This window comes from Eptatretus burgeri, chromosome 4, assembly GCF_056783735.1.
Source record: "Eptatretus burgeri isolate ZD-2024b chromosome 4, Ebu_testis_v1, whole genome shotgun sequence".
Classification (NCBI taxonomy): domain Eukaryota; kingdom Metazoa; phylum Chordata; class Myxini; order Myxiniformes; family Myxinidae; genus Eptatretus; species Eptatretus burgeri.
Window position 1 is genome coordinate 9,205,460 of NC_140964.1, and position 17,089 is coordinate 9,222,548.

Below are 17,089 nucleotides of genomic sequence, written 5' to 3' on the forward strand. Positions count from 1 at the left end.
CGGCTGAAAAATGGCTTCCCTGATCGCTTGAGTTCCTACAGGGTATCCCAAACGTACAGACAAAATCCTTCATCAACAGTTTAACCACAGTAATGGCATCTGCTCTTCTACAGGGGTAAGCTTCAACCCACTTGATGAATAAATCTACGATGACCAAAACAAACTCAAATCCAAAGCACTTTGGTAGTTGGATGAAATCAATCTGGATATGAACAAATGGCCCAAAAGGTACTGGATGGCTGCCTGGGGCCATTTGTACCCCCCTTGTTGGATTGTGCTCTTGGCAAACGTGACAGGTCAAACAATACTGTTCTGCAATTGGACTAAAGCCCGGGGAAAACTATTGCTTCCCAAAAGAAGCACACATCCCCCCTTTACTGTTATGCCCGGCCCCATGTGCAAATCGAGCGAGTCATTGTCGCAGAGCTTTTGGTGCCACCACTCGACCATCAGGTGATCTCCATAGTTTGGATCCATTATCGAATATACATCCAGTCATTATCCACAAATCCCTTTCTGTGGTGCTTACAGCTGCTTGTAAAGTGTTCACGTCGTCAAGGGTTGGCGTTGCCGCTGCTGTTAATACACATTGTGATACCAATCGGGCATCGGCAGTGGTGGCCTTGGCAGCTTCATGTGCCCTTGCATTTCCCCGAGAGACATCATCAGATCCGCCCGTGTGGGCATCACATTTGACCACTGCAATTTGGTGAGACAGAAGTATAGCCTTCAGCAGGTTAGCAATCCATGTACCATTCTTCACCCGCGCACCCGATGTTGTTATAAACCCCCTTTCGTGCCCGAGGGCTCCGAATTCGTGTACAGCGCCAAATGTATGGCCTGAATCGGTGAAAATTGTCACTATTTGGCCTTCTGAGAGCCAGCATTCACGAGTAAGGGCCAACAGCTCTGCTTGCTGTGCAGAGCAGTTCACAGCCAATCTTCCCTTTTTGATTACTTCGTGATCAGAGCAAACTGCATAGCCTGTTAATAGTGATCCATCTGGTGCCCGCGACGATGCACCGTTGACATACAGAATCAACTCAGAATTTTGGATTGTCGTGTTTCTCAAATCAGGATGCGGTAGACATGTGTGTACGATCACCTCCTCACAATCATGAGGATCTCCATCAAGTTCTACCGCAGGAAACGAGCAGGATTCAATGGCGTGCACCTTTTTATCGTAATGTTCGGTGGAGCTGTGAGTGAGAGTTCGCATGTCGTTGCCTGCGAGGCCGACAGGTGTTGAGTTTTTGTTTTTAACAGCACGGCGGTGACTGCGTGCGGCACCATGAGAATCAAAGTGTGTCCCGCGTCGAGTGGTTCTGTCGCCTGCACTGCGAGCGAAGCGGCTGCCACTGCCCTTAAACAGGATGGGAATCCTTGCACCAGCGGATCCAATTTAGTACTGTAATAGGCGACGGGCCGTAACTTATCACCGTGCTTCTGAGCCAGCACCGATTGCGCGAAGCACCGACTCTCATTTGCGTACAAATGGAAAGGTTTTTCACAGTTCGGTATACCCAAAGCAGGAGCAGATGACAGAGCTTGCTTGAGTGTCACAAAAGCCACGTCTTCTTCTTGCGTCCATGTCAGCGGATTGGGCGCGCTCACCATACCAATTTCCAGCAGGGGGCGTACTGACGCCGCATAGTCAGGTATCCACTGCCTGCAATAGCCTGTCGGCCCGAGAAAAGACCTCATCTGTTTAGCGGTAGTTGGCTTGGGCAGTGTTAATATTGCAGACATACGCTTCGGAGAGACACGTCTGGTATCTCTCTTCAAAATGTGTCCCAAATATTTTACCTCCTCCTGGCAAAAATGCAATTTGGCTTTCGAGGCTTTGTGTCCCTTCTCTGCGAAGGCCCCAACAGCATCAAAGTATCTTGTTCACATGCTTCCTTTGATGTTGAACAGATCAGCAGGTCGTCAACATATTGGATCAATGTGGATCCGCTGGGAAAAACTATGTCATCTCAGTCGTCTTTCAATGATCGGGAAAACAAAGTAGAGCTCTCGGTGTATCCTTGTGGAAACACACTCCAAGTATATTGTCTTCCTTGATACGTGAACGCAAAAAGGAATTGCGACTCAGGGGTTATCGGAACACTACAAAAAGCTGAACAAAGATCAATTACAGTGAAATGGGTGGTGTTACTTGGGATACTTGCTAGAATGGAAGCTGGATTTGTTACGATGGGGTAGGCGGGGATCACAGCCTCATTCACCGCCCTCAGGTCCTGGACAAACCTCCACGTCGACTTTCCGGGGTTTTCACACTGGCAAGATCGGCGAATTGCATTGACTGACTGTGGGAATAATCGTTCCTTGCTTCAATAGCACTTCCAATTCGGGAGCTGTCCCTGCTTCCGCTTATGGACGCAATGGGTATTGCGGTTTGCAAGGCAGCTTCTTTGATGTATCTATATTGATCCTTACTGTGTGCATGCTTATAATTCGACCCACGTCGTTAGCTTGTGTTGTCCACAGACAAGTCGGGACCTGCTCCAGCAGTCCAGGTAATTTCTCTGACCCCGCTGTTTCTGAGAGATCAACCATCTCAAACACAGCCTTTTCAGTCCCACCACAGCCTGACCAACAATATCCATCTGCCCCGATCTTCCATAGTCCCTTTGCTTGGCTGGACCCTCCCAAAGTTGTTTCCGGTGCCCTTTTTCGATGGGTTACCATGTGCTCTTCGTCCGTTGTTTGGTAATCTCTCGCAATTGCTAAGGTAACATGTGGTGTAACACTGGACAGTTGATTCCACAGTTTCAATTGCTCCTGCGTCAGATGCACCTCCAGGCCAATCCCTTGCTTCCCAATCAACATTGTCCCCAATGTTATGTCATAACTCTGGTGTGATTTCGAAATTGTTTCTCTCGCATAGACGTTATCTTTTCCCTTAACGTCGTAATCTGCAATGCAATGTAATCGAGTCTGCACCCTGTTCGCGTCAATGTGATGCTGACCTACCCAGTCGCACACCTCCGATACGCTCCTCTTCAAATCGGACACGCACATCTGCAAATGGTTAGATGCTTCACAATCCGTCACAGTCCACTGGTACACAAGATTCTCTGTATTTTCCTGCAATCGATTCAGCATGGTTATATGCGATTGGTGAGGCATATCCAAGTACACTCCATCAGGGGTACATTTCACTGTACAATTCAGCTTACATAATAGATGTCTTCCCAACAGATTAAATGGCGTGTCAGTTGCCATCAAAAATGCATGTTGTGCCGACAAAGGCCCAATCTCTACCCGTAGTTGTCCAGACAGTGGGATCGCCATGGCAACGCCTGATACTCCTTCAACCTTTACTTGTTCCTGCGATAAAGGTGCGTTGGGAAAGTCACTTTTTCTGATCGTAGATGTAGTTGCCCCTGTGTCCACCAGGAAAGGAATCTCTCGGCCTTCGATTGTCAAAGTCAGTCTCGGTTCGTCATGCGGTTTTGAAGTCAGCAACGGTCATTCAGATGAGGTCCCTTCCGTTCTCTGTCATAAAGCTAATGTGTTATGGGGCGGAGGTGGTGGAAATGAGCTCGAGGGTGGAAATGAAGCAGCTCGCTCGGCCTGTGTTCCCCATCCGTCCTGCTGATGGGAATTTGCACCTCGGTCTTTGTTTGGTTGCACCAGTCGCCTTTCTCCTGCCGGTCTGTTCGTGCCATAAGTCGGACCATTTCTGACGTTCGGGCACTCCCTTGCCCAGTGACCCGTTTGCCCACACGCACGACAGACCTCTTTGTGCAGATCTCGGTTTTGTGGTCAGCCACGGTTACGGCTCAACCCGCACCAGTGTGTATAAAACTCACATTTCTCCCACTTGCCCGTGTTCCTGGCCCATTTACCTGGGTTGGCATCAGTTTAGCCTCCGTCTCAGTATAATGCTGTTCAACAATGAACTGCAATGGGTTGTATAGGGCATCAGTTCCTTCGCATCTTTGGATTCCCAGCCGATACACACTCGCTTGCCCGCATTCTGCAATTTTGCTGCCAAACCGCTGATAAATGCATGAGCGAACGGGACGCCTTCCTCGTCTTTTAATCCAGAGTGACGCTGATATACACTCCGCGACCGCTCTTGGTAATCCAACGGATCTTCGGATGAGCGTTGTTTGCACGCTTGTATTTTCCCCCAATCTGTCTTAAGTGGGGCGACCTCTGTCACGGTGTCATTGAGCTTGTTGACATGTTCTTGGAGCTTGTCTCGGGTTCTGGGCGCTTCACTTGGCCATCCCGCTACCTGTTTAAATTGTCGGAGTAACCCCTCGGGCACAATCAATTTCAACAAAATATTCATGTCCACAGAAGTCGGCTGATGGCATTCCACAATCACACGCAACTCTCAAAACTTTTGCGGATCCTCTCGAATCTTCAGCATCTTGTTTGCAATGGCCCATAACTCAGAACCCCATGGCCGATATATTGCTTGCACGCATCTGGAGGATGGAGGAGCCAAGAAGAGCCCTCTCTTGTCGTTGTGTCGCAGGAGGTTTCCTCTCAACGCTCTCCATAATCTCCTCTTTCGGTACTCCTCCAGTGGCTCCTCTTTGATGCGTTTCCTTTCCTGTGCCATCCTCGTCCTCTGCGCCCGCTGCGCCCGGTTCTTCGTGCTCGAGCGGCGGCGCCGTTGGCCTATGTCTGGAAAAGGGTCAGGCCACCTATCCGACTCCTCCCCATCATCCCCAAACTTTACAGGTGCTGCTCGCTGTTTCTTTTTCGATTTATTTTCAAGTCTCACGGGCATCTGCATGGTCACCTGGTCCAGCTGACCCTTTCGGTTTAACAGCCGTGTTTTCTCGACCCGATCCCAAAACACCTCCATCCAGTCCATATACGCTCCCCAATGTACGTGCCTTGAAGTCTTTTTGTCCTTTCCTTTTTCCTCCAACACTTTCCTTCGGTGGTTCAAACAGTCCCGATCAAAAGTACCATTCTCAGGAAAAGGCAATTTACTCTTCATCGTCCACCCGCACCAATTTGCAACGTCTCTCACAGAATCAGGTCCGTATTTATCGAACATATATCTCACGCATGTCCCTCTGCATGGCCTGGGACAGGTTGCTTCGGTATACCCAATCTCATCACTATTTCCAACAGTATTTCCCATCCTGCAAATCATTACCAGGTCACAAATACCATGAAATATGCACTTCAATATAGTGATAATACAACAAATGCTGGCCAGCACTGTAATAAAGCAACTATATAGTACTGTTAGTTTGAATCACATACCCCTCACACACAATTACACTTTACCACACAGCGAGCTGGGTCTCGAACCCCTCTCTTTGCGGAGGTGGGACTCCAACCCCCCCTTTTTGTTTGGCCAGAGGGGAATGGCCTTTTCCTCTCTTCCTGCTGTACCGAGTGCAGCACAGTGAGCCGAGTAATGAACTCGCTCAAGGTACGGCGGAGACTCAAACTCCCCGTGAAGAGATCCCTGATCTCTGTTAGCCCCATAGGCTGAAGCGGTCTGTAACTGCAGGATCCCCTCAGGCCTATCAATAAAAATTATCTGACATGTACTTTCCTTTGTCGATGCACGTTACCCGCTAAGGACAGGCCCGCCATCAGGGATTGGGCAAACGCTCTGCGCTTACCTTCTCGTCTGCAATGCTCAAGCGTTCGCCGTTCATCCGGACCATGGACTGCCTCCAGGGATTCCGTACATCTAGTCACGGCACCAAAATTTGTTGTGAAATTTATGAAGACACAGTGGAAAGACTATTCCTCAATTTTGCAATACACAAGTAATCCCCTGTCCACAAGGAAAGTACATTTGATCACAGAACATTTATTACGCGGTACCACGGAGTCCAAAACACTCAGATGTGGTAACATCCACAATTATTTGTACTAAAGTAAGCTTACATTTTTCCAATATATATATATATATATATATATATATATATATATATATATATATATATATATATATATATATATATTAATATGTCTTGCTGGAGTGGAGGTGCTTGGGAGAACAAAGCAAAGAGAGGGGAGTTTGGTCATGATGACCTTCAGCTGGCCTTGGTGAGACTGGTTTCACATGGGAAAGGCATTTCACTGGTTAAAAGGTTGTGAAATAAGCAGACAGGGAGGGAGTGGAGGAGAGGTACAAAGAGAGTGGGAGATAAAACATTAGGTTACAGGTCCCGGTAAATATACTTTGATTTAAGACAATGTGATTATATACTTTTCAATAACTGAACCAAAGGAATTGATTATAATTCATGTATATTGAGCAAGCAGTGAGTACATCGAAAAGAAACAGTGAGTACATTTGAAGGAAAAGAAAACTTGTTTGAAAAGGAATTTTCCCCAAAAGGAACAGCAGTGAGATCATTTTTTTTTGTATCCATTGTCGAAGCTCGTATGAGAGCTAACACACAACGCACAGCAAGGGGGCATGAGACAAGAGGGGTGGCAGAGGAAAAGACAAAAAAGTGGGTTACAGAGACATTAGGAGATCTGTGGAAGGGAGAGGGATGGGCGGGGAACACGGGGTAAACAAGATGGACACTACAGGGATTTTTGGGAATGAAAGCAGGGAATTTGAAGGAGGTGGGTTTGGAGTGGATTTATGGGGGTAGAAAAGATCGAGGTTTTCGATGGGGGAAGATAAGAGGTGGGGTTTGTGCTGTGTCACGTGATTGGGTTTTCGTATATCATGCCTCGCCCGCTAGGGGCGGCAGGAGTGTACTTCTGGTCGCGCAATAAAGCGGAGTAGATGGTGGCCCGCGTGCTTCTTGCGTCCCACTGCACCTCGTACACTCTAGTTGGCTGACGAGGATGGTTGAATACGGACTTATGCCCGTTTTCGATGGGGACGACTTCGAATTGTTTTCGGAGCAATTGGAATGCTATTTCCACGCGAACGATGTGGTCGACGAGAGCAAGCAGAAGTCGATCTTGCTCGCTTCGCTTTCGCCGGAGCATTATCGGCTGCTGGGTGATTTAGTGGCACCGAACAGGCCCCGGGATGACGAGCTGTCGTTTCGGGACATTGTGGAGAAAATCAAAGCACACATGGCGCCGGAGAAGTCATTGCAGCTCGCTCGATTCCAGTTCGATCGCCTCTCGAAAGGGGCTGAGGAACGCATCGCTGAGTTCGTGGCGCGGATTAAGCGTTCTTCCGTGGCCTGCAAGTTCACGGCGGGGGAGCGGCCAGCTCGGCTCAGAGATCGTTTTATTGCTGGTTTACGAGATGCGAAGATGGTTTCAGCGGTTTTATGGCTGAAGGATGAAGCCATTACATTCGACTCGGCGGTCAGCACGGCTACGGCGGTCGAGCAGACTCGCGGGGATGTTCGAGCCATCACCGGCCACGCGGGGTCGCGAGCACCCCGGGACGCGCGCACGACCTTTGATGCGGGTCGGACGTCGCCGCGCGGCCGCGCGTGCGGCGGGGTGACCCCCCGGACATGCTTGGGATGTGGAGGTCGACACCTGCGCCGTGCATGCCCGTGTAAAGGCAACGTGTGTTTGAATTGTCACAAGGTGGGTCATTTGGCGCGTGTGTGCCGTGGGGCGCCGGCCACCGTTAAGGTCATGGACAGCGATATGCGAGGCGACTCGGGGCGGAACCAGCGGCCGTTGTTGAGCCTGTTTTCAATTGGCCCGGCGACGGCGCGCCCGATGACGGTGGAAGTCGAAGTGAACGAAACGCTGATCACGTTCCAGGTCGATACGGGAGCAGCGGTGTCGCTCATCGGCGAATAGACCGCGCGTAGACTCAACGGCTTGAGGCTTATCAGGTCAAACCTCACGCTGTTCACGTACACCCGCGAGAAGATAACGCCAGTCGGGATGGCAGACGTGTCTGTGCGGTACCAAGGCCAGGTCGCCACGCTTCGGGTGTACGTTGTGCGGGGGAGCGGGCAGTCTCTCCTCGGCCGAGATTGGATGGCCTGCATCAGGCTAGACTGGGCCGCAGTTCACCTTGTGCAACCCATGCCGAGCCAGTGGGAGGATCAGTTGGAGGAGATTCTTCAAAGACATCAAGGGTTGTTTAGCAACGACCTTGGGAAACTCAAGGGCATGGAGGCGAAACTCTTCTTGAAGGAGGGGGTGGTTCCTCGGTTTTGTAAACCGCGTCCGGTGCCGTATGCCCTGCGGGACAAGGTCAAGGGTGAACTGGATAGGCTGGAGGCCTGTGGAGTGATCGAACGGGTGTCGTGCTCAGATTGGGCCACCCCGGTTGTCACGGTGCTGAAACGGAATGGAGACGTCCGATTGTGCGGGGACTTCAAATCCACGGTTAACCCGGGGCTCAGCGTGGAGCAATATCCATTGCCGTCAATCGATGAAATATATGCGCGATTGGCGGGGAGTCAATACTTCACGAAGCTCGACCTGCGTGATGCATATTTTCACCTGCCGATGGATCCCGGGAGTAGCGAGCTTTTGACAATCACCACGTGTCAAGGACTCTATCGATATACCTGACTCTGTTTTGGGATTGCTTCGGCCCCAGCTTTGTGGCAGAAAGCCATGGATCAGGTTTGCATTGGCCTGCCCGCTCAGACCTACCTGGACGATGTGCTCATTGCGGGGAAAACGGCGGACGAGCATCTTGAGAACATTGCCCAAGTGCTGACAAAGCTAGAAGCGTGCGGTCTGCGCTTGAACAGGGACAAGTGCGCGTTCTTCAAGCAGCGCTTGGAATACCTCGGGCACATCATCACGCCGGAGGGGCTGTTGAAAGGTCCTCGGAAGGTGGAAGCGATTCAACACATGCCACCGCCTCGCGACAAGACGCAGCTGCGCTCGTTCATTGGTATGGCCCAGTATTACCAAAGGTTCGTGCGCGGGCTCAGCTCACAACTTGCGCCGTTAATGCGGTTGCTCAAGAAGGACGAGCGCTGGGCTTGGGGGCCTGCACACCAGGCGTCGTTCGACCGCGTCAAGCGGCTGCTCACAGAGGATACGGTCCTCGTGCACTACGAGCCTGCGCGTCCACTCCTATTGGCATGCGACAGCTCTGCATATGGCATCGAGGCAGTGCTCTCCCACAGGATGGACGATGGTTCCGAGCGGCCTGTTTGTTTTGCATCCCGGACCCTGTCCACAGCAGAGCGCGGATATGCCCAGATTGAGCGTGAGGCTCTCAGCCTCATCTGGGGTGTGCGGAGGTTTCATCAATATCTGCTGGGGCGGCATTTCACTTTGCAGACGGATCACAAACCGCTTCAATTCACCCTGAGACCCGAACGCGGGGTGCCGGTGGTAGCAGCCGTGCGAATACAGCGGTGGTGTCTGTTTCTGGGTGCTTACGATTATGATATTCAGTTCCGAAGCACCGAGAAGCATGCTAACTGCGACGGGCTCTCACGCTTGCCGTGTGCGGAGGGTCCAGCTGCGTCTGAGTTGAGTGACCGGGTCGATGTGTTCGCGCTGGGCCAGGTCCAAAGTGGGCCGGTCACGGCCAGGCAGGTCGCGGTGGAATCGGCTCGTGATCCGGTGCTTGCCCGTGTCGTCCAGGTGATTTCTACGGGGAATTGGAGCGATCTGCCTTCGACACCGGCATTTCAACCTTTCACGTCACGCGCAGCGGAGCTGTCGTTGGTCCAACGGTGCGTAATGTGGGGAATGAGGACCGTGATTCCACCGAAGTTCAGGCAGCAGTGTTTGGATGAACTGCATGTCAGTCACCTTGGCATCGTGAAGACCAAGAGTCTTGCTCGTAGCCTGTTGTGGTGGCCGGGGTTGGACAAAGACATTGAGCAGTTGGTTAAGCGTTGCGCCACGTGCCAGACTGATGCTGATAACCCGCGTCGAGCTTCGGGTCTCTGGCCTGTGCCAGACCGAGCTTGGCAGAGGGTCCATGTAGATTTTGCGGGACCGGTTAATGGCAAAATGTTTTTGATTGTGATCGATGCATTCTCTAAATGGCCGGAGGTTGTAGTAATGCAGCATACATCAGCAAACATTACAGTAGAGAAACTGCGGACGATCTTTGCCAATAAAGGGTTGCCGGAGATCCTGGTCTCTGATAATGGTCCGCAGTTCATCGCGGGTGTATTTGATGAGTTTATGCGCCAGAATGGTATTCGACATCTGAGGTCCGCACCGTATCATCCTGAGACGAATGGGCAAGCTGAGTCGTTTGTTAAGATGTTGAAACGGGCTTTGCGCAGGGGGGTGTTGCACATGTGCAGGCGGTGGTCGATGTCTTTTTGCTCCATTACAGGAACGCAGTTCATCCTGTCACGGGTGATTCGCCTGCCATTCGTCTCTATGGATGGGCTTTGCGGTCCAGGCTGGATTTGCTGCGACCTGGAGGGTCGGGGAGTGGGGCAATGTCGCGTCCGACGCGGCTGCGCACCTTCGAGGTGGGGCAGCGGGTAATGGTACGCGATTATTTCCACGGTTCCAAATGGGTGCCGGCGGTGGTCTCTGTGGTGCTGGGGCTGGCGAATTGCATGGTGCGGACTGATGGTGGGGATGTGTGGAAGCGGCACGTGGACCAAATGCATGATCGCTGTTCAGCGTCACCCCCCACACCTCCCCGGGCCGAACGATGCGGGACCCCCACCGGTAGTATCGCCGGCACCTGACGTTGTGTCGCCGGGGCTGGTTGGGCCGACGCCAAGGGGGTCTTCGCCTGATGCCGTCCTACCCGGGGACGTCGAGCAGGCTGGGCGGTCGGGGATGGCTGGTGTTGCGGAAGGTGCGAGTCCGGCGAGGGTGTCACCTCGGCCGAGCCGGGAGGCGTCTGAGCCTGGGCTGTCTGGTGGCGCTGCCCGTCCGAGGCGGGTCAGGGTGCGGCCGCGGTACTTGGAGGATTATGAGTGTTGATGGGTTTCAGATGGTCATGTTGTGATTGTCCGTTCATCGTGTAACGGGTCATTTTACGAGGGCAGGAGTGTGCTGTGTCACGTGATTGGGTTTTCGTATATCATGCCTCGCCCGCTAGGGGCGGCAGGAGTGTACTTCTGGTCGCGCAATAAAGCGGAGTAGATGGTGGCCCACGTGCTTCTTGTGTCCCACTGCACCTCGTACACTCTAGTGTTGAACAGCTGTTTTTGAAGAATTAGAATAAATAGAATGTAAGATCTGTCACTTCCCTGACGGGAATACCAATCTTTGTGAAATTGCTAAAAACAAAACAGTTGTTTATGGGAAGAAATAATATTAAGCGGTGTATGGATACCGGTTGAGCTCAACACTCAGGGAGTGAGACGGAGGAGAGTGTTAATGGGAGATTCATCACAGCCTTTTTAGTTGTTGAATTCCGAACATACCAATGATAGATAAAATGGAATATTGAACAGCATGTCCAAGGTGTAGTCAGATGACGTCAGGTTATGGTTAACATGCGCCGAAGCACGCCTGTTTGTAATTTTCCACCCCCACCCTCCTCCCCAATAGGCAGCGGGAGACCGGGTTTTGCAAGTGTGTGTGTGTGTGTGTGTGTGTGTGTGTGTGTGTGTGTGTGTGTGTGTGTGTGTGTGCGTGTGCGTGTGCATGCGTGCGTGCGGGCGTGCGTGCATGCGTGCGTGTATGTATGTGTGTGTCCAGGCCATAACTTTTTTATCATTTGAACTTTTGTCATTAAATCTTTATGATGAGAATATGGAGAAAAACATGAATAATTGGGCCAAAATGTCAATGGGCGAAGTCATAATAGCTATAAATAGCCTTTATCAGTCTGCAGCACCTCAAGCGTGAGACCATTAGTTTATTTATTGCTGTGGAGATGAGTTCTGGGTTCCAGTTGCCTGGGGGAAAGCTGATTACATGGAGGCCCTGTCTCTTCAAACTGCATATTTCTCGACAGGGAAAATTAAGAAGTGTACAGGCCTTCTTTCGTAATTTCTTTTTTGATAACCTTAAAGTATGAAGAAGAAAATTGTTCTTTCAAAACACTTCAAAGTACTTTATCGACACATGACTCAATACATTCTTCCCCCCTTCACCTCTCTCCCCCCTTCCTCCTGTCTACTCTCCTTTTTTGTTAATTTTTTTGGCGTTGGAGTTTATGTCAAGTAGTTTATCTCCCCCTTTATATTGAGTTTAAGTTTATTTTGTGTACTCTGTGCATGGGGAAGGGCTTTTCATTTCGGGATGCTTTTTGGTTATTATTTTTCTCTTCAGACAACCGAACTCAAAATTAGTTTTAGCTCAATACTTGGTTTAAACATGAATCGACCACATTTTACAGTGGGAAGGTCCATGATTCGAAGAGACTTGATATTTTCATAACTTGGAAGGATTCCACAAAGTAAGCATAACTGCATACCTATGTGGAGGGCAACGAAGGTCCAGGGATGGAAGGCAGGACAGCACCTGTCAATTTTCCTGGTGGGTGAAATGGTGGGCCCGCGGTGACACTATTGGCCGATGGTCAATCTGAAAATCCCAGAAGATGATAAAACCTACATGTGTGTGGTTAATGGTGCAAAGAAGGATTTCGGGATGATTCCACATGATAATTTATTGTGACTATTTAACCAGTGCTTGGATACTTTTTGGCAAACCATCCCGACATCCTCTCAGATAGGCCTGGTGTTGGCTTCATGGGTAAAGTGGTTGGCTTATAGATCTTTGGGTCTTGAATTCAAGCTCCTATTATCTGGTTGAATTAACACCAGTTGGGGTTGACTCAGCCTGTCTTCCTTCCAAGATCGGCAAAATGAGTACCAGTCTGCTGGTCGCAGGGGCATTGCATCAGCAGCACAGCTGTGCCCCCAGAAAATGATGCAGCCAAGCTTTTACATCATAATTCTGTCACCCCAGATTCAAATATCATGTGTTTTATGAATTTACATTGAAACACAAGACCAGGAAGACATGCATACAACATCTCTGTATTTGGTTTGCTGATTGAATGACATAATGTACGTGCTGATTAATTTGAAAAACCTTTGATTTTAAATCATGAAAATGTTTTTATCCCCCACTGGCACGTTTAGAAATGGAAGTTGAGCAAACAGAGACATTGGCTTTTCTGCACACACCTTATGAAGGCTCATCTTTATTTCAAAGCGTCCATGCAAAACCGTCCAGGACTCGAAAGGTGGGATGTTTTTCACTTGCATTTCATACATTGATGTGTGAATTCTTCATCACGTTTTTCTCCACTCCATCATCAATCTTTTCATAATTTTTTTGGTATACATAGTCAAGGCTTGTGGAAGACCGAGAACACAGCACGGATCAGGATGCAACATCACAAAAGGAACAGCAAAAGGAAACGTTAGAAATACCAACAGCAGGGAAAAGTGAGAAAAAATACAGGAAACAATGAGGGGTAAGGGATAATGCAAGGGGAGAACAGCTCTCTCGAAAACATGGAGGAAAAAATAAGATCAAAGAGAATGTAAAAGTTGGTTCCACACGTGGGAAAAAAGAGAAGTAAATGAGTGGAGGTGAGCAGTAATTCTGGATTTTGACAGTTTCACAAAGTCCACAAGGTGGAGTGGGAGTATATTCGAGAGACAGACTTGACAAGGCACCACCATGTTTTGGAGGAGGCACCTTTTTGTTTCATTTTTCATTTCACTTTCAAATTACTCATTGTCTGCCTCCACATTCATCAGGCCTCCATTTTCCATCCAACATCTCCTTCTCTCTTCCTTAGATGATCAACTCAAACTTCCGCTTTTTGCATCTTTGGCCCCGACCTTTGATCACGGCTGATGTTCTCCGTTCCAGTGCAGCTTGGAAAAGCACGACCTTCAGAGCTCGGTGAGGTGGTGAGAAATTGAAGAAGTTGTTTTGATACGTTGTGGTTTTTGTTTACCACCTGAGATAGCAACATTCGGTTTATCCATATCAATGTATAATGAGTGCAACTCATTCAATTTGGTTAAACAGGCACATCAGAGATAAAATACAATGAAGTCAGAGGTGACCAGACAGGATCCCAAATAATTAACTCATCTTCCATTTTTTGGAAGACAATTTTAAGCTGGAAATTCTACCTGTGAGCGTGCACCTCTAATTTTACTGATCCTACATCATGAGTTGAAAATGGCCACTGTGGACCAGTAAACTGCCTTTGGCTTCTTTCACCACGGGTTCACATAACTGGTACGCAGGTACTCATGTGCGGTAAAATAAATTCATTTGTACTTCAAATATGTTAAGAAAGGTCAAAAGTGTAACTTCCACAACAGAGTGTTTTTGATGGAATGTTTTCTCAGTTCATCAAGCCTCGAGGTAAGATTCTTCCATGATTATTCTGATAATTGATATTCTGTAATTTCAAAATTTACATTTACAAAATTAAGTCTATAAATCACAACAACATCATTTATGTTCTATTGTAAGTTTATAACATGAGATTAAAAAACAAATTTATCGAAGGAGAACGCGTGAGTGAAAAGGAAGGAAAGGAGGTTCAGGATTCTCCGGAACAAAAAAAAGAGCGGCTTGCGAGTGTCTTATCTGGAGCGTTCTGATAGAGAGAGCACTCACACTTCCAGAGGAGTAAGATACATACAAAGCTGAGAGGCGCTGGTACTCATTGGAGAACCTTCTGAAAAAATATTGTGTTAACCCCTGAAAATAGCATTACTTCTTCGAGATTTTTATAATCATCATTTACAGAATATAAATTCCCTGACAACGAAATTCCATTATGGAGGAGGTCTGGAGGCCATCAAGCCTGTGCAATGTTTGCCGACCTATGGTTGTTTGTCCATGCTCCATCACTTTTAAACTGTTGAGCGTCAAGCAAGGAATCAGCACGTACCTTTTTTTGAAGACTGTTATATTGACTGAGTTGGCTGAGGACAGAGTATTGAGGACAGACAGAGAGGTGAAGGAGTATTGTGATCAAGGCAGGGCAGAAGTTTGGGGCCATCAGACGTCACCCCTTATATTGGAAAGAGGAGAACAACAAGCTCGGACTCAACTGGGTTTTGATCCACCAACCTCCCAGACTCAGCACATGCTCTTTCCAATATAACACCGAGTCTGGTGGGTCTGTGTCTGGCAACAGCAGGACCTGCAATTTCAATCAAATCAAAGCTGATTGACCCTCCCTTTGGAGAGGTACTCACTTATTGTCATTTTGATGGTGTTGTCACAGGTTGATTGTGAAGTCCTCAAAATAAACTAATTTAAAATTAAACCGTGTAAGATATGCCTCTCCTTGGAATGCAAGTGAATACACAATGCGGAGAGGTACATGGTGACCCCTTTAAAAATACACCTTCACATTATGTATTTTGTGTCTGTCTTTGTGTCATCCAGGTTTGTTTACTCGAAAACATTAAATGGAGTAACAGACGAAAAATGTTCCTGGGACAACAACAGAATTGGATCCAAGTTCAACTTAAAGGTAACACTTTCCAAATACAACTCAAGGTTTTTATTTTTTACTCTTGAAAAGAAAATCTCATTTATTAAATAATTTTCGGTGAAGAAGGTGGTTGGGGGAAGTGGGAAGGTGGTGGTTGGGGAAAAAGAGCAGTGATGATTGGGAGATACTGGTGGTGATGGTTGTGGGAAAGGGGAGGTGTTGGTTGTGTGTTTGGGTGAAGGTCATCAGCCATCGTCATGTGGATGGTTGCAGTGATCAGGGTTATGGATAGGTACCCCAGAATTTGGCTCTGAAGAAAGAGACAAAAACATTTTAACAACAAAAATTAGCAAACATTGCATACCCTCATCCAAACTTGTTTTGTGTGGTTTTATCGTACATACTTTATGGACATAATCATGTTCTAATTGCACATACTTTACAGACGTACTCACGTTCTAATTGTACATACTTTACAGACATACTCACGTTCTAATTGTACATACTTTATTGATATACCCACATCCTAATTGTACATACTTTATGGACGTACTCACATTCTAATTTTACATACTTTCGACATAATCATGTGCTAATGGTACGTACCTTACAGACATACTCACGTTCTAATTGTACATACTTTATAGACATACTCACGTTCTAATTGTACATACTTTACAGATATAGATAGTCATGTGCTAATTGTCCATACTTTATAGATATCCTCACATTCTAATTGGAATCCTTAAAAGTCGTACAGTACTCACATTCTAATTGGAATACTTTACAGTCATGTGCTAATTGTCCATACTTTATAGACATCCTCACATTCTAATTGGAATCCTTAAATGACGTACAATACTCACATTCTAATTGTACATACTTTATTGACGTACTTACATTCTAATTTGACTTACATTACAGAAGCACTCGCATTCTAATTTTACATACTTTATAGATGTACTCACATTCTAATTTTACATACTTTATAGATGTACTCACATTCTAATTTTACATACTTTATGGATGTACTCGCATTCTAATTTTACAGTACAGACATTACAGACACACACATTCTAATTGTACATACTTGATCGACATACTCATGTGCTAATTGTGCATACTTTATCGACGTACTCACATTCTAATTGTACAGTACATACATTAAAGACGCACTCACCTAATAATTTTACAGTACATACTTTGTCTACATACCCACATTCTAATTGTGCAGTACAAACTTTATCGAAGTACTCACATTCTAATTTTACAGTACAAACTTTATGAAGGGACTCGGTTGACAAAAAGTGAAGCATACTCCTGGCTACCACAAGGTGGTGCTTTAGGCCTTTGTTAACAATTTCTGTGTTGACAAACAAACAAACAGACCAACGGACCCAAATGCCGTGTTCTCTCCTTTGGCGAGGGTAAATGTTGATAATTTAAGGGGTGTTTCTCTCTGCGGTCCCTCAAAGTAACTGTTGGGTTTCCAATGACGTAGCAGGGCAGCTTTTTTTGGCCGAGTCTTTTTAAAGGTAAATCTTGGTCTTTTAAGCCCTAAATTTGAGCTCATCAAGCAGTAAATTTCAAATGTAGGTTTTGTTGAGTTGGTCATCCTTTGTATGTGGGCTAATGTGATGGGATGGGAAGGAATCTTCTCCTGAAATATCGTCAGGCCGAATATCAACCAATCATCACTGCACGCCTCATGTTTCTTTGCAATCGACCAACACGTCTGCTCCACTTGATTCATCTAACACTTATTGGAAGAAAAGTGCCAATCAAAAGACTGCATTGGGGAATGAAAAAGTACCAAAATAAACATTT

At 47.5% G+C, this 17,089-nt stretch overlaps 1 protein-coding gene across 1 annotated transcript in view; it reads left to right on the forward strand.

Moving 5' to 3' along the window:
• LOC147027443 (uncharacterized) overlaps window positions 1–17,089 on the forward strand; it is a 123,837-nt gene that overhangs the window by 74,243 nt on the left and 32,505 nt on the right. The window contains exons 10-12 of the mRNA XM_085876861.1: window positions 12,927–13,030; window positions 13,595–13,701; window positions 15,214–15,301. Of these exons, the coding sequence (XP_085732987.1) occupies window positions 12,927–13,030; window positions 13,595–13,701; window positions 15,214–15,301 (299 nt within the window). The remainder of the gene's footprint in view (window positions 1–12,926; window positions 13,031–13,594; window positions 13,702–15,213; window positions 15,302–17,089) is intronic.